Here is a 25,123-nt window from a genome sequence, read left to right as displayed (position 1 = left end):
GCCCACGCCTTCTGATTACGTACTAGTAACACGTGGATGCTGTTATCTTGTCTACTCTCAGCTGTTACGCCTACTACACTGTTTTCTATGATGTAAATTAAGTATATAAGCTATGTACTGTCAATAAAACATTGCTCTATCCCTTCCTGAACCCTGTGTGGTTGCAGGAACATGATATCCAATTCCGGAACGATTCCTTTATAAGGAATAAAACCCCTAAGAACTCTAACACCACGGACTCTGTCTTCTTTCTTTCCGATTGAGTTATTATTGATTAAGTACTTACCTGCATAGAAATTAAGAGGGTAAATTAAATATTTACGACAATCTCCAGGGTGAAACCAGGCATCCCCGGCATCTGTGGGGAGCCGTTGTAGAGATGAGGCAAGCTTAATGCCCAGAGTTACCGAGTGTGTTCCCTGGTTAGAGTAGGCACTGAGGCGAGAATTATCGAGTCCATTGACCCCTGGTCCACGACCCTGCTGCGTCGGGAATTGAACCCTGGTCCCGGGCCGTTCTCTTCTTACAGGTCTGCCGCCTCTAACCAGTGAGCCACACCTCTCCACCCTACCCAATACCTTTGTGTTGCATCAATCAGTGATATAGGCCTACAGCACGCTGGATCGCTTCTATCACCCTTTTTCAAAACAGGACCACAGTCTCAAAGGAGCCAGTAATGGCTGCTTTAAAAATATTAAAATATTCATTAAAAACTTTTTGGATTTCTCTTAAAAAGATTAATGGGGGCACCCCCACTGGGCCAGGGCTTTCAAACAAATGCCCTGAGCTAAAGCACCCTCTACTTCTTGGACTCTAATGGACAAACTAAGTTCTGTGGCTGCAATTAGATCAGAGGGTAGTGCCATAAATCCGCTACAGATTTTATGTGTGAAGGGTTAAAGGTACTAGAAAAATGGTCTTCCCATGTCTCACCCATGATCAAAGAGTCTCTATGTTTCACATCTTCAGTGAACATTGGGCGATCAATCTTTTCCCAAGGGAACCTGCCCTTTCCAAGTCCTCCCAGCCCAACCTCTCCAATTCCATTTTCCTGCATTCTATTACCTTTTTGTATTTACTCCTCATGATTTTGATTAGCTCTCTATCAAGAGAAGTGCCACAGAGGGCACTTTTTAATTCCTTATGAGCTTTAAAGCATTCATTGTGAAACTAGCGTGCCTTTAGAGAATACTTTTGAGGGGTATTTCCTAACCAAATTGTGAGCAATTGTTGGCACAGATGAGTTTTAAATCCTGTACCATTTCAACCAAGGTAGCGTCTAACCTCAGGCACTAATCTATTAAATTTAATTTCTTGAGACAATATCTTGCTCAAATTTAAAAGGGGCCCCATGATCCCATTTCAGTCTAATTCCTTTGTTATGATTATGTTGTAACAGTGATACATGAGTGTGCCCCAACTTGGGTTTTTATATTAAGAGAAGCAATGAGAGGATAATGGTCAGTAGAGCAGTTTGGCATGACTGTAAATAATTTTATCTCTTTTGTTCAGGACTTTGTCATTAGCAAAAAATCCATTTTACAGAGGTTTGTGCAATTTCCATTTGCAAGGAATCTATTAGTTAGCAATTACTTTTATCAAAGATGTTACATTACAAGTTCACCAATAATATTTCAACCTTCTTCAAACCAGTGATTACTCTTAATTGATACAATGGGATAAACCTATGCATTTAATTTTTACAGAAGCATATTTTACAGAAATAAGCACTGTAATACCGCCCTTGGCTCGTCCTGATGCAAATGGGATCGCAGGGACACAAAAAGAGTGATACCCATCTATAAAAATATCCTCTGTAGTCCAGGTCTCTTGCAAATATAACAAATCAAAGCCTCCAATGAAGCCCAGTTAATCCTCATTCCCCAATTTGGAACGAACTGCAGATATATTCCATGATAAAAGTTTACAATTAGTAGTGGTATCACCCTGTGTAGCTTGCCCAACGTTTACATTAACCAGTGCCTCAGGGATACCAACAGGGACAAGGCCACTTCTTCAGATACATCTTCCATCTCCCAATTCATTTCCTGATGGTTGCTACTTAAAATATCTGAGCCCCCCCACCTCATCTACCAAGCAGGACGAATCCTACAGTCAATCAATATCAGGGCAGAAAGTGCTTAGAAACGTTTTGCATGATTAAATGGCTGTACGTTTGAAGTGTTTAGCTGACATTGAACTGGCCTCTGTAGAGAGCTGGGACCCATATGTGGAGGATAAAAGAACCTCATGGGACCATTTTTGGCCATCACTTCCTTTAAGCGTGTCAACATAAAAGCACGTACCTAGGTAACTAAAAATTTAAGACACACAATCTCCTTCTTCTGATTTAGGTGTGCAGACTAACCAACTAACCTGTTGTGCCATAGTGATGTTATCGATTAGCTTCGTCTGGCAATGGACGGCTTATTAATAAGACTTTGATACTAACAGGAGTGCCTCCATTGGCATTGGCTCACCAGGAAGACTGTCAAAGTATAGGGGTGATATCTGGGGGTAAATGTAGCCAGTCTTGCGCCCCTTCCCCACAAGTAGGTGCATTTATTGTACAATTAGATTTCACACGTTGCATTCTGTCATTCTGCAAGCCCAGACCGGATCGATTAGCCTTAGCAATGCTAGCCCCGGCCCCACTTTTTGATTTATCCTCAGTGGAGCTGTCTCCCAGAAGTCCCTTTCAATTAGCAAAGGAGAAGATTTATTGGGAAAAACCTCATTCATGTTAGGGGTATGTGTTAATGTTGGAAAAATATCCTTTGCTTGAGGAACAACTTCCTGTTTATCAGTATGAGTGGCCGCAACCCTCATTTTAGATTTCTCTTTTGATTCCCTCACCCCAAGAAGGACCTTTCTAAGATATGGCTCAAGGCCTTTTTATCAGTTGGCTACTTCTATTGAGGAAAAAGGAATCCACTTTCTCTAATGCTGCCTCCCTACCATGTCCTAATACCGTTCCCCTTTGAGGACCCTTGACGGGTATTTTCAACACAGGACACAGCCCCTTTACCTTGGGATCCCCTTCTACCATTTTCCTTTCCCCCCCCAAAGTCTTGCTGGCATATGGCCACCTCTTTAGTCATAATACAGTTTTGTAATTTGTTCAATGATGACACTAATGTTTCAGTAAATCCCAGTATAATGTTCACCTTTGGAGACCGTGACACCAAAGTCCTGTGTTCAGTGTAAATTATATTAGTATTCACAGAGACCTGGGGAGATGTTGAAGGAGTAGGAACTAGTGATAGTCTTCGTTTCTGTGAGTTCAATTTCCTTACTGATTAACCAAACAGCCTTTTGCAAAAATCCATCCAATGTAGAACTAGCGAGATTTGGGCTGGTGTGGTTTTCCGTCTGCCCATGACTTTAAGCACTAGTCTATTGAGTTTGAAGTCAATTGAAACAGGACACAGTGTTTGCCACGGGAATACTTGTTTTGGCAAGAACCACATAAGTGACTAAAATAATTAACTAGATCAAACTGTTGTCTCTAATCGATGCTTCTGGTTACAACAAGATATGTATACTGTTCTGATGGTGGGACCAAGAGGGCAGGCCTAACCCAGCTTAGCCGGACATGGACAGATGCAGACTGCTATGATCGTGGCGCTGCAGGAGCCCAAAGCAAATTAAATATGCGCCTCTAGACGCAAGGTCAGCGGTAGGTGGCGGCTACTGCAAGACACTCTGGGTCCTGTGGTCCTGGCCTTCTACTGCCCCTCTCCTCTCTCATTACCGGGCGTCCCCTCAAGACACTGAAAACACTCCTATGATCAGAGTTCTTGTAGAGGTCTCAAGCGCTGCAGCAGAGCAACCCAGGAATTGCACTAAATATACCAGGTTCTTTCAGACCACCACCGCACCTGAGGCCTGTGCTGTGTCAGTTCACACCACCTTGCAACAACGACCCCAGTATTCAATTAGCCTGGACGTAAGGATGCTAGCACAGGACGGCCCGGGACCAGGGTTCGATTCCCGGTGCGGCAGGTTTCTGGACCAGGGTCAGCGCTAAAAGCTTCTTCACTAAACTGTTATGGCAAACAGTAGGAATATTCTTTTTTCAGTGGCATAGGTTTCATTTTTTCTCTTTTTATCGATTGCATTACAGTGACACAAACTGCTAGTATGGGTATAATCGTTGCAGGTCGGGGTCTCAGATGGGTGGTTCGGGGGAAAATTCCTAGATGATGGGGAGGTATGCATTGATTCGGGTCTGTTCCTTAAACTGTTGTGGGATTAATGATATGAAGAAAAGGGGAGTACTAGCCCATCATATTAGACATTTAGACGTTGACGTGTTATGCTTGCAAGAGATGCATATCTCTTGGAATAACCGGGCTTGTCTATTAGAAATGGGTCTTGACCTTATTGCTTGCTGAAGGCAAACCTCGACAGTTAGAGGGGGGCTATAATTGCCAGACGGGGTACTTATGTGTCTAAACAGGTAAAGGCCGACAATCTGGGACATTGGGTACTTGTAGAAGTAACAGTTAAGGGGGCACCTTATACTATATGTTCCCTATATGGTTCTAATCTTGACGATCCAGCTGTGTTTGATTTGCGCAGTATAGAGTTTGCATTGTGGCCATCTCTTGTAATCCTGTGTGGAGATTTTAATCTCCATTTGAATTTAAACATTGATTTAAATATTGATGTTCCCTATCCGGGTAGAAAAACTAGGATGTTTAAAGCAGTCCGGGGTCTCAGCCGAGAGCACGCCTTGGTCGACGTTTGGCAGAGGCGCGTTCAACCGAGCCAGGCTATACGTTTTTTTTCAGCTCCCCACTACAAGTTTGTTCGGTTAGATTATTTTTTTATTTCAGAATCAATTCTTGGCAAGGCATCATAATTCTGTAATTCTGCAACTCCCCTCCAGTGGTTCAAGACCTGCAAGGCAACATGGACATTTGAGCGGAGTTTACTTCTCAATGCAGAGTATCGTGATCACATGAATACCTGGATAACTGACTTTTTTCAGATCAATAAAGGGATAGCATCAGACTTAGTGGTGTGGGACACGTTCAAGGCCGCTGTTAGGGGGGAGACTCTTAGCTTTTCCCTTCACCATCAGAAGGTTATTAAAGAGAGGGGAAATGGCTGGGTAGACCAGCTCCGTAAATTTGAAGAACTTATAATAGTCATTAATGATCAGGGGAAAAGAGAGGAGTGTAAATGACAAATAGCAATCAGTAAGAATAGAATACAGCAGCACTTTGGTGAAGTACTTGCTGCTAAGTATACTCTGTATAGAACTGAAATCTATGAGTATGAGGAAAATACCAGTAGATTGCTGGCCAAGAGATTACAATGTAAGGAGGTGTTAAACCAGATCAGTCGTATTAATGATAAAAACGGTGTCATACAGGATCAACCAGAGAAAGTGCTCGAGGTATTTCAAGACTTTTATGAAGCACTAAATTCTCCAGATAAGGATGTTGAAGTTACTTCAGGGGAGGGCTACCTGGAAGACTATGTTACAACGAGAGTTCCATCGCAGCAGTTGGAGAAGAGATAGAATTAGCAATTACCTCATTAGCTGCGGGGAAGGCCGCCAGCCCATACTCGTTACTTTTGGAGTTTTATCAAACTTTCAGTAGTATCCTGTACGGAGAGTTTGAATCCCTGTTCTTACCTGCTCAAGGGGGCCAGACACCAGAGTTGTGGCATCAAACTACTATTGTAGTTTTTAAGAAAAAGGACAAACCTGAGCTTATTCTCTCATCCTATCGACCAATCTCCTTAATATGTGCTGATAGCAAAATCTATGCTAAGATTATAGCATCTAGATTGGGAAGGGTTATCATTCCCCTAGTTTCTATTCGTCAATACGGCTTTATACCTGGTTGCGACACCTCCGATCATATTAGGCGGGCGATTGCGCTATTTGACTGGGCCCTTGCCTGCAAACAACCTTTGGCGATGATCCTGTTGGACGCCGAGAAGGCATTCGACAGGGTCTCTTGGGATTTCCTCTAGCAACTACTGAGGTTTAAGGGTTTTCTGCAAGAATTTATCAGAGCTATACAAGCTTTATATATCTCTCCTAAAGCTTTGGTTCAGATTTCCTGACGGGAGTCTCGTACCTTTTCCATCAACAGAGGAACCCGTAAAGGCTGCCCCTGCTCTCCACTTTTATTTTCTATTCATATCGATCCCTTGTTGAGTAAACTGTATGGAAATCCAAGGATACAAGCGATTATGGTCAATAATGTGTCCTATAAAACATTTGCTTATGTCGATGATGTCGCTATTTTCATGAAGGACGTAGGTTCGGCTCTCCCGGCAGTTTATGATTCTGCTAAACTGTTTGGGAAAGTTTCTGGTTATCTTCTTAACACTGATAAAACACAAGTTGTACATTCTGATTTTTCTAAACCTATAGGGCTCCCAATAACCCCAGTTGCCACCTATCTGGGTGTTAAGATTACTGCAGCAGAAGAGAAAATTCCTGAAATTAATATTTTGCCAATTACTAAAAAGGTAAACCAAATACTGGAAAGATTGGATAATTTACATCTATCTCTCCACGGGCGCTCTACTGTTCTTAAAATGTCAATATTCCCTAAATGTTTATACTTATTTAGGACCATCCCCATTGAATTCCCAACGAAGTGCATCCTTAGTGCAGAAAGGGCATGCTCGAGATTTCTCTGGGGGTACCATAAACCCAGAAGGGCATCTAAGTGGCTGATACTGCCCAGATCAAGGGGTGGTCTGGGTCTGCCTTCTTTAATGCTCTATCTTTGGACTGCATTGTTGCAACATACGGGAGTGATAATTTCAGGGGATATCTGTACAGTGTCTGAATTTGCTAGACCTACGATTTACGAGATATTACTTAAAGAAGCTGCCCATAAATGCTTAGCAAGTATCTTTGAACCAACTTATTACAAGAAAACCAAATTTAAAATCATCCAATCAGCTTATTCAGTCTGGCGGAAAATTCTGCGCCAATTTGGGATCCCACACATCAATTCACATACCCCTCTCTCAGCTCATGGTCTTCTGCCTTCAATATTTCAGGATCCTTCTACTTTTCAATGGGCTAATTTAGGAATTAGAAGTCTGGGTGATCTTTTTTGGATTGCCATCTTATCTCTTTTTCTGGTATCCAAGGAAGGTATGGGGTCCCAACCAATCACTTTTTTAAATACCTACAAATTAGGAGCTATTTATCTAAAGTTATGCAAGAAGGACCTGAAAAGTTTCAGAAAATCTCCTTAGTGGAAACTATAGAGAAAAGGGCAAGGATTGGGATAATATAAAAATACTAATATCTAATGAGCCATATGACCTGATTGTCCAAAATGAAAAATAGGACAGAAAGCTCTGGCAGGAATGTATTGACCTTTCTGCCTCTCTTGAATTGGCCAATCAAATTCTGATTACTGGTAGCTTGAGGGCCGAACATTACATGTCAGCCTTCGACCTATATTACACTCCTGGCAAAGTAGCCAAATGGTCTAATTCTCGGGGGAACTCATGTAGCAGATGTGGTCCCTTGGCTGCTGACACTTTACACATGTGTTTCTCTTGTCCTAGGCTCTCACACTACATACAAGATATAGATATCTTTCTCACTCAGGTCTCTGGGAAGGTTGTTAGGTTAACACCTAGTTTAGTTATCTTGGGGGTTGAACAACTACATAACCTGGGAGGGCGTAGCAAACCATAAATATGTTTCTTATTCTTAGCTATGTCTATATACAGATCGGCGATTACTGCCCAATGGATCAGTACTGATCCCCCTACTTTTATCAACTGGAGATCCCGATTGCTAGCAATTTATAATATGGAAACAGCAGTCTGCAGATTAAAAGGGCGAAAACAATAGGAAATGGGGCGTACAATATGGTCCCCTTTAATGGCTTGGATAGGCTAAGCCTGTTTTTTGATCTGGTTTTCTTTATATTCTTGTCTCAATCAGTTTCCTATGCTTCACCCATAGTTTACCCTTTTTTCTCTTTCTGCTTTTTACGCTGATCTGTCTTATGATAGGTTTTTTCTTTTGTCTTTCTCTTAATCTCTATTACATATGCCATGTTTTGCTTAATTCACAGTTGTTGTAATGCTCTGTTTTGCCATAATTTAAGTTTTTCAAATGTAATGAATTAAGAAAAAAGAAAAAAAGTTTTTAATAAAACAAAAATCACGACCATGGATTGCTTCTTGCAGAGAGGAGTGGGGGTTCTTGATAAGGAAATCGAGCTGGTGGCTTGCCGGCTCTCGCGCTCCTTGGCAGACCAGCTGCACCCTTGCTTTTCTAGTTCTGCAAGTGGTTGGGCCCCCTTATTGTGCACCCCAGATTTTGTGGAACTTGCAGAACCTTCAGTACCCCTCTCCAATCAGGATCCAGGCCAAGGCAGGAGAGATGTAATCCAGATCATGGGGGGGGAGCCAGGCTTGTTCCTGGTTGTGGGTCGCCGGCTATCAATCCAGCAAAAACTCAACTGGATGCTCAGGAGGGGAGGCCCAGCAGAGGGATATGGACTTGGAGCTAAGCACTAGTGCTCTTTGTTAGAGGCCAGGGCAAAACGACCTAGAGCGGACACTTCAATATCTTTCAACCCGGGAGTAGCACCCCCTTCAAAAGTTGAGTTGGCAGCCATGCTGGAAGCTTGTGTGGGCTCCCTTTCGGGTGGACTGGTTTCCAAACTGGAACCAATCAAGCAATGCCTGAACTCAATCAAGAGGGAGCTCTCTTATTGGTGCCAACATAATAAGATGGTGAGCAACATAGCCAACACTGACCAAATGGCTCGATTGCCCAGTGTGGAAATACGGGCCAAAGCCAGGGTGTTCCGTGCTCTGCAACTGGAGAGGTTCACTTATATATCTTTTTTTGCACAAGAGCATTGTGCCCCCACCGTCTCCCTGCCCTGTCCCGCTCCGACCTTTAAAGGAAGGCTCACAGGTGGGGCATTAGCAATGGAGTCCATTAGGACAAAGGTTAGTCAAGATAACACGACCACCAGGAGAGTGTATGGAGAACCAGGGCCTAAACACCATCCATTAACCCCCAGAAGCAACACGGTACGTTGTGGTCCTAGGCAATGTACCTGCGTTAAAGACTGGCTCTACTGAAGATTTTTATCATGTAAAAAATAAGTCTTACATTGGCTGAATAATAACACAATCCAGGGATAAAGAGTGGAGAAGCATTTCATTATGGTCCGGATGGTGGCCTGGATTGGAGGGTCCAAAAAGAACAATGGTGGTGACTGTGTAATAATCAACTTTAACCGCATGAAGAATTCTCCCTGCCAAGTGTGGCCGATTAGTCTTCGCACTATTACGGGCCCTGATACTTCCATCACAGCCCTTACTCTGAGATATTTTTACAGACCCCGGTCCTTGGCCTAAACACCAAGTTTATGCCATCTCAGGCAACCATTCTGCACGGCATTCCAGGAGTGGCGATAGGCTCTCTCACCAGTCCAAGTCTCCAACGCCTTTGCACCCTTGGGGCTCCTTGATAATTGTGATTGACTGGAAGGGTCAGTAACCACGAATTCCATTTTCGGCAACCGGACTTTCTGCACCAGTTGGAACAAGGTCACACCGTCTCACTTAGGTTACAAAGTGATATTGTCGAACTGAACACAGATTATTCGTGCCTGCAGACCTTGCTATCATCCCGGGGGTCTAGCAGATTATTGCTCTTGAATTTTTACAATGCTATCTCATCCGTCCCCGAGGTTTGTAATATATTGCGTTCAGGCACCTTCCTGACTACTTTTAATGTTTCTACTCACTACACCCCTTACATTGTTTTGGACTTAGTTTCAATGTCCATCTTTGCAGAGAATGACTTGGTCAGAAACTTTGAGGGTATCTTTGGGGACACTCAGGTTCAGAGTTCATCCTGTGGCGTGGATATTGAAAGCCCAGCGCTGGCAGCCTCAGAGAGACAAGTGAGGCGAGGAATAGTGGGTATGACAAGTAACACGGTACCTGTACCGGATGGAATTCCTCCCGACCTCTACATGTCCAACATGGAGTTCTGGGCTTCGGTGCTCACCTCTGTTGTCAAAGCAGCTGTTAGAGGTGGCTAAAGAGGCCGGGGGTAGACCTACCATTGTCCCAGTTATTGAAATGGTGAACAGAGATAGCACCCATTTTTATAGACCCATCTCCCTGTTAGACTCTATGGTTAAAGTGGTCTGTCAGATCCTGTTGGATAGGCTAGCCAATTGGGCCCTAGAGTATGACATTCTGCCGGATGCCTGTTAGAAATGGGATTTCTGGTTGGCTAGAGCTTGTGCCTAAGCCAGGCAGAAACCACCACTTTAGTCAGGGCAAGGGAGTTACATGCTGACGATAACCCTTGCTCACCCCCCTTGGTTGCTTGGCACGAGCAGTCAGACTTATCCCAGAGGCAATGTGTAAAGCGTTTGCACAACACACACAGCAGCAACACACTAAGCATACTACAAAAGAAATTCCACACAAGGTTATATAAAAACAGCCTTTGTAATTATCCAAAACACAGAATTGTAATCGCGCTGATAAACAATGCCAACTGGCACTAGGCAATATTTACCGGGAATTATATACACATGACCGGGCCAATTGGGCCACTGTCAGACGCTTTAGAAAGTACTAATAACACATGTAGTAAATAACGCAACCAGTAACGACTGGTAAAAAAATGACCACCAACAACACAACCAGTTACTACTGGTAAAATACTGTGCACAACATTATATCACCTTAGCAACATAAACATATGATGCATAAATCCCATTAGATCAGGCATAATCAGCAGCACAGACACAGTATGCAATAAATCACATTATGCAATCGGCATCATAAGCATAAACGCATTAATCAATGATCATGGGGCCTAACACACTGAAACTGACCTCAGGCCGACTGTACTTCCGATGGGGCTCAAATGCCCTATGTCCAAAATGTCAGGACGTAGCTGAAAATGCAGCGAAGCAAAAATGCTCAAAGTGCTGGGGCAGAGGAGTGTATCTCACTCCTTTACTTAAAGAACCAAAATGCCCCCAAAGAAATGAATGGGGCTAGCACTACTATGCCTCCTGGGTCCCCACTGGGACTCTCCAACAAATGTGCCCAACGTTGCAGCTACCCGCGCTGGTGCGGTGCAGCTGTGGAAAATAAACAAGCACTGGCACCACTGTGCCGCCAGAGCCCCACTCCAGGACTCTTAAAAAACAAAATTGCCCCCTTGGTGCAGCTGCCCGCAACGGCAGTGCAGCTGTGAGGGAAAAATAACCCTGACACTCACAGTGCCTCAGGGAGCTCTGGCAATGGAGGGGGCAGGCAACGACAATGTGCTATGAACAATCCCCAGCAGATCACGCCGCGGCCCCACTCACCGGGGTTCACCTGGGACTCCGCTTTCCTTGCTGGCTGAAGGCAGACAGGCACACGTCACAGGCAGGCCCCGATCACGGGACCTCTTCTGGTCAGCTCCGGTCTTCCTCCGACTCACGGGAGCCCCACTCAGGCATACGCCACTTCCGGACCCTTCTCACTTCGCCCAGTCCCCTTTTCTGGGACTGGGACTTCGATGTGGACCCCACTAGGCTCCGGACGTCCAAGAAGCTGCAGGCCCCGCCCACAACCAGACACAGCCACCTAGCTTCCGGGTCGCTCCCAGAGCGGCGGCTCCTCTTCTGGGGCCAAGTGGTGGGTGGGCACCCACTTTGAATAAAGATAATTGTGGGGTGGGCTTCACCACCAAAAGGGACAATTGTGGGGGGGAGGGGGGGCAGCCGCTCTAAAGTAAAGCTTTAAGTGCAGGGTGGGCACCTGCCTTTTAAAATAGGCATAAATGATGGGTGGGCTCCCACTGAAGCACACAATGCAGGGTAGGCTACTGCTGATCGACATGCACCAAAGCGGGTTGGGCTCCTGTTCTATTCCCATGCAAAGTAGGGGGATCTCCAGGTCGCAGCCCAGTGCTACAAATTAAAAATAGAAGCGCTCCATGAGGTGCTAGGTCCTTTGAAGTCCTTTACAGTTTTAAGGGGGAAAAGCTGGGCCCAGACAGGCCAGCACACAGGGCCCCCTAGCAGGGAGGCATACCCTCGTGGTGGTTCCTCCTGGAGCCCAGCACCAGCAAAACCCCCAGTAAGCACAGGAACAGCTCAACATTTCATGGGGTCACAGTCCCTATAATTATGACATATTTGCTTTTTCTGCCCTGGCACAGGGCTTCGAGGAACCAGTCCCAACTGATTCTGGGGGGTTTTGGAGCACTCTGTTTACAGGGCTCCTTTTCTCCTTTGTCAGGTGGGGGCTTGGTGATCAGACACACCAGAGGGGCACGAAGCCAGCATTGTACAGGCTAGGCACAGACCTATTCAGGGACCAGGGACTTTTCCTCCTTCTACTCCAAATGCAGATGTCCCATTCAGCCTAGCGCTGACTCACCCTGCCCTTCCTGGAGCCACACACACCTCACCAGCCCCTGTCACTCAAAAGCCAGACATGCAATTCACATCAGGCAGGCAGACACATACCACACAGAAATGGCAACTTCTAAAAGTGGAATTTCTAAAATATTTCTAATAAATATGCGCACAGCATCGTGTAGCATTTATTATTACTATTCCAAACATACTCAACTTGACCATGCTGCTCCTCTCATATCAGGAATTACCACTGAAATGCACATCAGGGAATCCCCAATACATTCGTATGGGAGGGCATCCTCACAGTAGTGAGAAATCAAAATGGCTGTTTGTCTTTTACAGAAAATGTCACACACTTAAGGTACATGTCCTACCTTTTACCTACAATGCACCCTGCCCATAGGGCTAGCAAGGGCCTACCTTAGGGGTGACTGACATGCAGTAAAATGGGTGTCACAGATCTGGCACACACTTTAGGTGCCATGTCACAGCAGCAGTAACACTGCGTGCACAGGCCCTGCAATGGCAGAGGCCTGGGATAGGTTTGAAAGGCTACTTTGGTGGGTGACGCAATCAGCGCTTCAAGCCCTCCAGTAGCATTTAATTTACCAGCCCTGGGTTTATGAGATACTACTTTACAATGGACAGCGGTGCTAAAGTGCCCAGAGTCCTAGGGCCACCGACACCAAATCAGAAAAAAGGCTAGGGGAAATGTAGAAAGTTTAAAGATGACCCTGCAAAAATGGCCAAGTCCATCAATTCCCAATATGATTTCCGCCCCGGCCATTCAATGATAGATCAATACTTAAACCTCTTCTTGATAATGAACAAGTATACAGTGGCCAGGTCTGGAAGCATCTTTTTGGCCTTAATGGACCTCTCCACCATGTTGGATTGTGTGAACAGGTGCAAGTGTTGGCAGACCTTGCTTTCCCTGGGGGTGGACAGGGACATCATTCTCTTCTTTCAAGATCTCCATCGAGACACCAAGGCGGCAGTTCGATACTCTGGTGACTTGAAGATCTCACGCCTGTTCCCCACCAAGAGTGGGGTCTGCCAGGGTTGCAAACTGGCTCCTTTCTTATTTAATGTATACATCCATAATCTGGAGATTACCCTCCTGGAGACCAAGGCGGACATTCCCTGGGTGGGACGTCGTGGTCTTCCAGTTCTGTTGTATGCAGACAATGCCGTCTTGATGGCTAGGACTGAACGGGGCATGCAAACGCATTTAAACTCCTTTGTTCAGTTTATGGGGAGCAGGACTTGAAGATTAATAACTCTAAGTCTTTTATCATTCAAGTAGGGGCTGACCCCAGTAGGCCACATACCTTTAAGGTAGGGTCCTCCCCAGTCCCATGGCAAGTGTTTTTCATAACTGGGGGTGTTGAGCAACGAAAACATGGAATAGGGAGCTTCAACTCACCAGTAAGAAAAATGACCTCTTCGGTAAGTCCGCTGCCATATTCAACTTTGCTTCCAGACAGGAAATAAGACCGGTGGGTGCCTTATTAAAAGCTTTACCCAAGTTTATCTTAAAGGCAGTAAAATATGTTGAGTCACTACAACAGATGACCTTCAAACCATGGAAAATAAGTTTTTGAGACTGCTTTTATCGGTTCCTCAGGGTACCCCCTCTTTCAGTGTACATGAGGAGCTTGGTATGGCATATATCACTGACCTGATAGCATTTTACCTTGTGTTTCTCTGGTTAAAAATCTGGGCTGGCAAGGGGATAATACTGAATAAAGTGATTTTAAAAGACTGTTTGGCACTCGATCACGCCTACCATGTGCTGTGGCTCAAATACATCGAAGAGAGCTTAAAGAGCTTGGGGAGAGGAGATATTTTCACTACCCCTGATATGACAAATAGGAGGGATTTGAACATCATAAAGGTGGTTGTCTTTGTGCAGCAGACCATGCTAAGGGAAGAGAAGGAGCTTTTGAAGCCCAGTGTATGTCGCTTCATCATGCTAAAAACCACTCAGATGGTGGAGCAGTACTTACTGGGGTTCATAAACTAATTTGACAGATTTTTATTGACCAGGTTTCAGTTCGACCTTTGAGCTCTATGGTGGGCGATGAGGAGGTCAAAGAGTAATCGACAAAGCCTGTTGTCCTGTGGCTGCGACGGACAATCTCCACAGGACAAGGTCCACTTCACGATGTTTTTCAGCTTTTATGATACCGCTAGAAAGCCCTACTTAATCCCGATTCTGGAAAAGGCCAACTTCAGGCAAGTGCCACCCGCTTTTTACCTTTTTACAACTGCTCACAGGTAGCACTGTTTTTATGTGCTAAACTTTTTAAAATCTGCCATCAGCCTTAGGTCTAGTTGTGATTAAATAGCTTGCCCCTCTTACACCTTTCATAGCATTACGCACTTTATATCATTTAGCTCATCTGTTTGATTATTTTACATTCTATGACTTGTGATTCATTGTGCCAATCATGAGCTTTTGTACTACTGTATTTTCTTTAGCACAAGTTATTATCTAATTTGCTATGTCCCAGTAAAGACTTTTTTTAATCAAAATGTAATCATGTGTTTTTATGGTTTTAATACCTGAAGCCGAATAAAGATAATTTTAATTTGATTGATTTGTGTCCCTCGTTGTATTGCTTCGTTTTACGAAGGTAAGCTAGGAAACCCATGACCACTAAGTGGTGCTGCCGCATTTCATTCTGTCACTGGTAATATAACTTTTTTCTCATAATCATCCTAAAGGTGAAAAAAGCACCAGTTTATGGAGACTTAGGGGCCGATTAGGATGGCAGGCGGACTTTCGCCCACCAGCCACCCTATTGGTGCTGGGAGAGGCCGCCAGTGGTGTGGCAGTCCTGCACCGGCAATTAGGATGCCACCGTGGTGGTGGCATCCTCTATTCCCAGCATTGAGCACCACCCGCAACAATGCTGGGAATGCATGTTGTGCATTGTCATGCACAAGGTGACAGGCACTGTGTGGTGCCTGTCAACTTGTCCATGACAATGTATGGGGGTACCATAGGTACCCCCCATGTGCACCCCCCACCCCCCAATACTCTGGGGGCACGCAACAGGCCCCCGACAACAAAGTCCGCCTGGCTTTCCATGGCGGGGTCTCCGCCATGGAAAGCCCTGCAACGCTGCCCATGCTAATATGGCTGGTGCCATACGGGCGGTGGCGATCCGCCCTACATCGTAATCAGCCCCTTCGACTACCTCTAAAAGGAACTTCTTGCCCCTAATCACCCAAACAATTGCTTTGTTCATCACATCAATATGCAATCAGAAACAAGTTAAAGCATTCTAATCATTAGAACTTCAAAACATGAACTTACCGCAAACAAATGGCCTGCTGCGACAGAAAATCCAATTGCTAAAGCTACTGAACCTGTGATATCACTTCGCTTTGAATCACAACTCGCAAAAATAGTAAAAACTAATTGAAATGTAATGATCAGTTCAATCAGAAGCCCATGGCCGGCTGAGAGTTTTGCATTCACCTGGAGAGAAGGAAAAAAAGACCAAATAAAAACCTATTTCTCACAAAATTAAAGTCAAACATTAAAAAAAAAAAGTGAAATATAGTCGCGATTCCAAGATTGAACATTACTCATACGTAAATAGTCTTTTAGGTGTTAAATTAATCATGAATTTGCATGCAGTGAACATTTCGGACTTAAAACGTTTAAAATGCCTTTTAAACAGGGTAATAACAAGCAGTACATAAAAAAAAAATACAAGATGTGACTCCTCAAACTGGATGTTGTGCATGAAGCATGTCAAACCCATTTCTCGACGGCCACTGGGTAGACAGGGATACTGGCCCCAAATGTGGGGGGCCCCCTTTAGAGGGAAGAGTCCACACAAGGAGTAGGAATGTCCTTGTATTGTGCCAACTCAAAAACACAGCTCTTCGTGTGTTGAGGTTATACTTTCCAAACAGTGGGTAGCTGTCCCAATTAAAATATTTCAAGTCTTTGGTTAATGATCTCGAAAGCTGTTTGAAGAGGATACTTTCATTACATTTTAAATGTAAAACTGGACTGATTGCACCCCCCACTAACCTGACCAATAAGGAATATTACCTTTTTCACACATACTCTCTCTCCCCACATGCCTTAACGTCATAAATCCTGACAAGCTTTCTAAATGTGTAATCTCATGATAAAGGGATATCAGATTATCGATCCCATTACAGACGTCCAATGTTGGATTCCCCTGTTAAATATTGGACGGATTTGTTAGCATGAGCTAAAAGCCATTTTGTATTTCTGGCAGCCATTTTAGTTAGCCATGTGCTGCCACATGCTCACCATGTGCTCTGTCCTCCCACAGTGTTGACTGCTCTTATAATCTGCCTAGAAACTAACTATATTCAGCATCTTCCACCTTCGCACATGCTCAGTTGAGCATGCAGCTGTCCTTGCAACTGTTTCTAGTCTGTAAATGTCACGATGTGTTCACCAGAATTAGCAAATGTTAGCTCCTCCCACTTTGTTGAGCAAACAGATCTTGCATGCCCATATTAGTCATTTTGCATGCTTACATGAGCCAGGACTGCCCTTTAGTCTAAGCATATATAAGGCCCCAGTTTTCTGTACTCCTTAGACTGCCTCATTCTTTTGCTAAGGCTTCTGTGTGACGTAGTCTCCCTCATTTGAGGTTAATAAAGATGTTCTTTTTATATTTCAGCGTCTGTGCCCATTTCTTTTTTGAAGGTTTAAAAGGACCAAGTATCAGTGGGACCCATGAGAAGGTTTATATGTTCTAAAAATGGTGCTCCAACGTGGACCTCATCAGAGTAGTGGCTATCTAAGGAGTGATCTTGTCAGGAGACAGAAATCTACTGTGGAGGACAGGACAGGACTCTACTAAGGAAGTACTCCGTGCACGGAGATTTTGGGGATTCTCTGTCTCTGCAGCCTAGTATATTTCTGATCTTCCTGATTTTGATCCTCCACATGATGTCACTCCTGACTGAGAACCTTTTTGGTGTGAGTATTCTAAAAAGACCATTAGGTCATTCAGATCTTGGGGGGGCGTGGCTTGGCCACCAACGAGAATGGACGTGTGAGCACGGAGCTCCGTGCCCAACTCAGCTATTATCCTGTATATCCCTGCCCTAATGTCTCCGGAGGCCTAGGGGTAGCCATTCCACGTGGCGTGGACCTTGTGGAGTTGTCTTGGACTATGGGAAGCAGCCCCCGGCCGTGGTGCAGCGGACCTCCGGGTTTTCCCCCTGGAGCGGCGCTGGCCATTTTCTGAGGCCTACATTGCCGGCCTCATCCCCGGCCTTGCTTGGGTAGGAGGCTGAGCTGGAGTGGGGGTCGGCCAGCCCCAGCTGGTGGTGCGAGTTGGAGTACCCAAGGCAGTTCTGGATTCCTAGCGGCAGAGGTGAGGGGGTTCCCGAGTGGCCGGAGCATCAGGCGGCACCCTACCAGAGATGTGAGGTAGCTGGGTGGCCCAGCATTTACCTACTGGCGGCTGCCTGGGGGGACACACGCTGAGTGTCCCGATGGTACAGAAGTGGAGTCAGGAGGCCCAAAGGATCTGGACAAGCCGAGGGATAGCAGCGGCCGACTGCGATGCGGTGGACCCCCAGCTGTCTCCCTGAAGCGGCGCTGGCCATCTTATAAGGCCTACATTGCCAGTCTCATCTCAGGCCTCGAGTGTACAGGAGGCTGGGCGGGAGTGAGGGTCGGCCGGCTCCAACTGGTGGTGAGTAGCGGAGCACTCTCAGATGGCACGGATCGTTGGTGGTAGAGGTGAGGAAGACCCCGAGTAACTGCAGCCATCAGCGGAATCCAGCCGGAGTGAAGTGGCTGGGGGGCACATTCTATGCCTACTGGCGGTCACCTGGGGAGATAGACACAGCATATCCTAGCAACCCCCCGGCGGTTGCTGAAAGTCCGGAAGTGGCACTGAGGGGCCCAAAGACTTTGGACAATCCGGGAGATAGAGGCGGCGTGACCCGGGGGCACTTGTGGTGACCCCCCGTCCACTCAAGTGCTACACCGGCAGGGAAGCAGGGCCTGGGCCCCGAGGAGAGAGCATCATTGGCCTTGCAGGCTCAGGAGGCCCATGTCAATGCCGTATGGGCAGAGCTACACAGCTGGAGTGAGGGCCGGGGCCTGTCATCGGACCAGGGCTGCGGAGGTAACAAACTGAATAAGTAAAGCAAGAGCAACCAATAAAGTGATTGAGGAACCACTTGCCTCGACATCCAACGTTCTGCGGGCCGTCTGGAGCCTACTATGAACAGGGGCCCTCCCGAAGCTCCAATCTTGTGCTGATTGTAATTGGCCATAGGAAGGTGATTAGGCCAACACAGAGACCTTGTAGACACTGGAATGGCCTGATTCATCCATGGGAGAACCACTTGGGAACCCCGAGAATAGTACTGCACATAAAGAGCCACTGTGCGGGTATACTGGTGCCTTGGAGATGCGTTGAGGATGAGGTGATCACCCGCCGTTGACCGACAGTGCAGTTGATTGGTGGGGATTTCCCCTCCGCTGGGGGTTTGTTGCACTGCGGCTGGCGGCTGGGAGCTTCCTCCTCCCCTGAACAGTTGTTTGCGGGGGTGCGGGCGGCTCATACCCAATCCCTGGGGGAACACCCGAGCTGGGGATCCTTGATAGTACCCGATCCCGCAGGGGAATGGCCTAGTGAGTTCCAGAACGAACGTTCTTGGGGTCCCAGAGGCGAGCCATTTGGGCAGGGGGAAACTAGCTGACGAAAGCGGAACCCTCGCCACTTTGACCGAAAGGAACTGGCTACCTACATCAGTGGCGGCAATCTGGGGGACTGCCTTTGTGTAGTCCCTAAGGATATAAGGCCTACAAGCCTGATGAAGACCAGCACAATTGAGAAGCCGCGCCAGAAGACAAGTACGACGTCCTCAGATCCTGTGGGGGAATTGCCCGGTAGTCAAGACTTGGACCTAACTGGGGAGTCCCCTGTGGGGCTGCAGCAATGACAGATGGACCAGATCCTAAAAGCCATTGCTGATACAACGGAGGACTTACACCATGACATTACTCAGGTGCCTACGAGCTTGGGATTATTACGGGCAGACCATGGAAAACTAGCAGATCGAGTCAAACAGACCGAAAGCAAGTTAGACTCGTTGGAACCGGACCAAAAGGCAACGGATATTGCCCTGGGGGACTTGCAGAGGAGGGTACAACTCCAGGAAAAAAGGGCAGAAGATGCAGAAGGTCGCAACCGACGCAATAATGTACAAGTGGTGGGACTGCCGGAAAACATTGAGAGGAATAATATGGTTGACTACCTGGAGACCTGGTTGCGAGAGGTGGTCGCCCCAGAAAGGTTACCACAATTCTACACGCTGGAGTGGGCTCATAGAGTCCCGACCCGCCCGCCGGATCCTGGCCGATCCCCTCGACCGGTGGTTGCACGCCTATTGGACTTTAGAGATAGAGATGTTATCTTACAAAAGGCGCGGACAATGGGGCCCTATCAAGTGGACAATGCATTGGTCTCCATCTATCCGGATTATTCCTTGAAGTCCAACGCCACAGCTCCTCATTTCTGGCAGTCAAGAAAGCCCTTCGAGATGAGGGTATCCAACACTCTCTCTTGTTTCCTGCTCGGCTAAGGATAATGGTGGATGGCAAATCTGCCTTCTACAACAGTCCAGAGGAGGTATGGAGCTGGTTGGAGTCTTACAAAGCCGGTACGGATGTCCGCAAAGAGAACGAGGAGAAGAGGGATAATAGGTCGAAGCCTAGGCAGAGCCGACGGACCAAGACACAATCGGCGGTTGGTCGAACACCCTCCATATCGCAAACTGAACTGGAGCTCAAGGAGGCCCTTTGGGCGGTTTCCACTATTTCAAGAGCGGTGACTTCCAATTCTGCAGCAGACTCTGGGGCCCTGAAGGTATCGGAGGATGTGATGTCCAAGGGGTCTGGAAATGGCCACCAGACATTACCCCATGTAACCCCAGAGACGGCGGATGGCCTTTTGGACGAATGACCTTTGTTCTTTTCTCTTCTCTGTACAGTAAGGGGCTGTTATTTTTGCAGTCTTTTGGAATACTATTGAGAAGCTCTTCTTGTAAATATGACTTACAACTAGTATTTAAAAATGGATTGGTTTAAGAACAGTCTGTGGGCTGTCCTTTGTTTCTGTCTTAAGTGTTGATCTGTGGGTTAATCATGTGTTTAAATGTCTATGTGGTTTGTGGTTTGACATTAGTGAAACTTCTGTGGGTAAATAGTGATTGTGCTCTTTGTGTAAGGATTGCTAGCCTTAAGCGCGCTGTATTGTGTGTCCTGAGTGTTTACCCCTTCTGTATGTGTGTGGAATGAGCTCAATGTGTTTGTATGTGTTTTCTTGCTGTCATCAGTCTGTTATGCAAAATGTCATTTAATTAATATTAAATACAAATAATAAAAATCCAGAAAAGAACCATATGATATGCTAAATAATTATATTTTACTATTTAATTTATAGAGTAGGCAATTATGCACATGTACAAACGGCCACAATGCTTAAAAGGTAAAATTAGAATTCACATTGAATAGGAAAAAACTAGGCCTAAAAAAAAAGAAATTGTGTGTTTTTCAATAAACATACTTACAGCATTTTTCTTAGATACATTGTATTAGATATAAACAGGCAAACGCATCATCTGAGTAAAATTCGATGTTGTTGAACTAAAACACATATTATAGAACATGCATTAAAATGCCTCAGTTTTAAATAGACAGCCACTGTGCTTCCATTTCAACACTAAAAAAAAGCTTTACAACAGCTGTGTTATAACTGCCGTTTAGCAGCAGCTGTTGTTTTGATTGTAGGCCATGGAGAGACAGGAATGTTGACTCAGCTAGGATTTTGTCACTACAGAACATGGTGTAAAATCCTGCATTTCAGACTACTGTTTTAAAAAGTTACAAAAATCAGGTTCATTATTTTAGATACCAGGAAAACATTTAAAGTAGGGATTTCCTTTCTTAAGGCCTTTTTACATAAGCACATTCTTGGTTCTGATTTTAAATAATGACTGTCCTTTTAAAAAAAGTGGCTAAAAATGTTTCATGTTTCAAGTTAATCTTCTGTGCTTAGGCTTATGATTGAATGCATCTAAATATGATAGGCAAGAAATGAAGCTTACTTTTTCTATGTGGAATTATCAAAATGATTGGTTTTAATTTTTAAAAAAAATATATTAATTGTAAAAAAAATATTTAAGAAATAAGTGTTTTTAAATTCGTTTTTTAATATTTATAAAGCTTAATACACATACTGTGACCTCCTAGCATTAAAATGTAATTTAAGTTGTGTTGTACCGCATAATGAGGATATCTGCATATGAAATATCACTCTGGGAAGGCGTTAAAAAACAAATATTATAAGGGTATAAAAGATATATTTCTGATTCCCAATCTCTGGAATATCTAGAGAACACTTTGAGGATGACTATTATACAAAAAAATTATAGGATATTCATTTTAAGTGCCCCAAATATCAAAGTCGAAACTGGGCAAAATTCACTAATTTAAAAACAAATTGTGCATTCAGAGCAGTTTTAACCTGCCTTAGGCTTCAGTAAATGCATACATTTAGGTATAATACAAATAGCTGACCTTAATAATGCTGGAAAAGTCTACTGCACACTGCTTATAATTGAAAATATGTATCAAAAATGAGCAGACGTTATTTTCTTAACCCTAAACTGAGAAACAGGGGAATGGGGCTGCATTCGCACACAGAATAGGACAGCTGGGAAGAGTTAAAAGTCAGTTCTATATTTAGAAGCCTGGCAGGGCTACCAGAGCAAGGTCTGCTTTGACATTTTGACATCTGAAACTTTTTGAAAGACAAGATGGCAGCTCACGGAAAGAAGGAGGAGTTGTGCTTATTTTTTGTTGGCAAAAGCAAGTTTTTATGCACTCATATGAATATACCACCATACAATTGTATATGTGAGCTTGGCCATATATACAGCACTAATGCTTTTAATTTGGTGCTTACTAGGGCTGAGCCAATGGGATTTAGTTTGAATTCATTCGCCCTCATGTTTCACTTGTACATTTGCTAAAAGAATTGGGGTTTGGGTATACATATTCTTTCCCTCCTCAAAAGTACTATTTACCTCCTATAACTTTGTTTATGCCTAGTTGCTACAAATAGTGGTTGATAGTGTTGACAGAAGTGAAACCTGTTTCAGGTTTCATACTGTCAAAATGGGGGAAGGGGGCTAGCTCCTCTACAAATTAAGGCTAAGGAAAATGTATGTTGCTCTCTCCTTTTGCTCTCCTGGCCCATAGAAATGAATGGGAAAGCGTTCCATAATTGCGATTCACAATTTGCTAATCGCAATTATGGAATTTTAAGAAATCGAAAAAAAATGCGATTTTATACAAACATACCAATTTGCGAATCTCAAATAGCGATTTCTTAAAAATCGCTATTTGAAATTTGCAAATGGGTACCTTCATACATATGGCCCATAATGCTTACGGTGCAAGAACCAAATTAAAGGGGACAGTTGCCATGGGAGGAATCAAATGACACAGCCGTACTAAGGAGGGACTAACATGTCTATTTAGGAATCAGAAGCCAGCATTTACGAAGGACAAAGACACAAGCCAATGAACAATATGGGCGGGGTAGTGGGCGCAGCTTCTCTCCCGTACCTCAACTACTACAGATCTTCCCTAGAGCAGCGATTGCACGCTGACTCTAGGCTAATAAAGAGGATCATAGTGACCCCAGCAACTACAGGCCCATCAGTCTGTTAGATGCCCTCTAGAAAATCGTTTGCAAACAAGTGCTTATTCATGTTATGGAGTAGATTGAAGATCAGAAAGTATTATCAGACTATCAGGTGGTCGGTCTCTCTCTCTCTCTCTCTCTCTCTCTCTCTCTCTCTCACTCACTCACTCACTCACTCTCCCACTCTCACTCTCTCTCTCACTCTCATAATGGGAGGGTCGCTGGGTCCACTATACCAAGCATCCACATTGGATGTTTTCATTTGTATTTCTCTGTACTTCAAATATTTGGTAATCAATAACGTTTATAATCTTTTTCTTCCAGTAAAAGCATAATATTAGTGAAAATGAAGAGTAAAGAATCTGTTGCGGCCCAGGCAAAATTATGGTTTACCCCAAAGCATCAAAGTTTTTTATTTTTTTAAATTGCTGTGGAAGAATGCTTACGTAACCTCCCCAGGTGAGGAATACACTGTACAAGTCAAGGAAAGGAGGCTGGAGGACCAAGAGACTAAAGGTCACTAATGGCCTGAAAAAAGCACAATTTCCTCACCTGACTCTAATTTAGGGGATGAAAAGTATAAATTTTAATGGAGGCAAAATCACTTTTACATCACGGTACAAGCATAAGGAGTACATTGTAAAAACACTGCCTAGGACTTCGTTCATCTTCATTAAAATGTTTGATTAGGAATGTTTTAAATAAAAGACATTACCATAGTAACTCCCAATTCTCCAAGCACATCAGTAGGTGTGAGAAGATAGAGTAGCCCAGCCCCCAAAATGGCTCCGAGGCATTGCGCAAAAATATAGAAAATTGCCTTGGAGAGGCTGATTCTTCTTGTGCAAGTCATAGCAATCGTCACAGCAGGGTTAATGTGTCCTCCACTGATATGCCCAAAACATTGCACCAAGGTTGCAATGCCAAGTCCAAAACCGAGTGAGATTAGCACAAGATCGACAGGTTGAGTACCACTTTTTCCACCCCAGTTGATTGTGGAGCCAAGGCTGAGAATGACGAAAATAAACGTAGCCAAAAATTCTCCAGATACAGCTTTCCAAAAACGTTGAGTCCAGACTCCTTTAAATGCCACCATGATTCAATCACCGTTATGGGAAGAGCAGCCACACTAAAAGAACAATAAACCCGCATTAATGTGTATATTAGCAAGTTCTGTTGAAATATAACAAAAGCTATTTCATTGCACAACCATATTTTATTCATAACTGGAAAACAGAGTTGATAAAGGAGCACCAGTTTAACTGCTTGCGTTTCTTAAGAATGTCATTTTATATTACGTTCCTGTAAATTACACATTGTTTTTAAATCCTTCTCCATGAATATCACCGTAACATTCCATGCAACTTTGGTAAAATAAAGTTTTAACTATAAAGCAGAATATTTCTCCAGAGAGCAAAAACATGAAAAAGCTGTAAACATGCAGTCAAACTGGAAATTCTGAATAGCTCTACACAACTTCTTTATGTACATTGTTTGTGCTCTTGTAAACAAGATGGCGGTAGCTCTTGAAGCGAGAATAAAAGGCTGAAATGTTTTGCCTACCACTTCTTCATGTGAACCAGTCGAGCTCTAAAACTCGGACAAAGGGTGAATTCACTGAGCATCCCCGGAGGTATGGTACCCGAATATCGAATTTTAAATATGCTAGAAAAATATTGTAGGAAAAATATTGAAGAACAAAAATCAACAAGGTATATAGTATATAAAGGGAAGTACAGGTTTACTATAATTAACTTCATTTATACATACCTAGGCAAAAAAAAAAATCATTCGGATACAGAGACGTAGAGTGAAACAATCTATACTTACTAATATATCTTTACTACCACAATATTTTCATCCAATAATAACCATCATTTTGTACTTAACTAGACAAGCTCCTATTCAGATGTGAGATTTTTCCTAGTTGGCTGTCTACAGTACACACTGCCACAGTTTCTCTCAGGGTCCAGGGGT

General features: G+C 44.4%; 1 protein-coding gene across 2 annotated transcripts in view; it reads right to left on the bottom strand.

Moving 5' to 3' along the window:
- LOC147724156 (aquaporin-4-like) overlaps window positions 1-24,259 on the bottom strand; it is a 121,221-nt gene extending 96,962 nt beyond the window's left edge. For both annotated transcript variants that reach the window (XM_086966955.1, XM_086966956.1), the window contains exons 1-2: window positions 23,862-24,259; window positions 15,733-15,897 (exon numbers count right to left, since the gene is read on the bottom strand). In XM_086966955.1, the coding sequence (XP_086823081.1) occupies window positions 15,733-15,897; window positions 23,862-24,242 (546 nt within the window). In that variant the 5' untranslated portion in view covers window positions 24,243-24,259. The remainder of the gene's footprint in view (window positions 1-15,732; window positions 15,898-23,861) is intronic.
- Window positions 24,260-25,123: the final 864 nt, after the last annotated feature.

Source organism: Lissotriton vulgaris, chromosome 4_1 (assembly GCF_964263255.1).
Source record: "Lissotriton vulgaris chromosome 4_1, aLisVul1.2, whole genome shotgun sequence".
In the NCBI taxonomy this organism is placed as follows: domain Eukaryota; kingdom Metazoa; phylum Chordata; class Amphibia; order Caudata; family Salamandridae; genus Lissotriton; species Lissotriton vulgaris.
The sequence above is the reverse complement of the archived record's forward strand: the minus strand, read 5'-3'. Positions and strand labels throughout refer to the sequence as shown.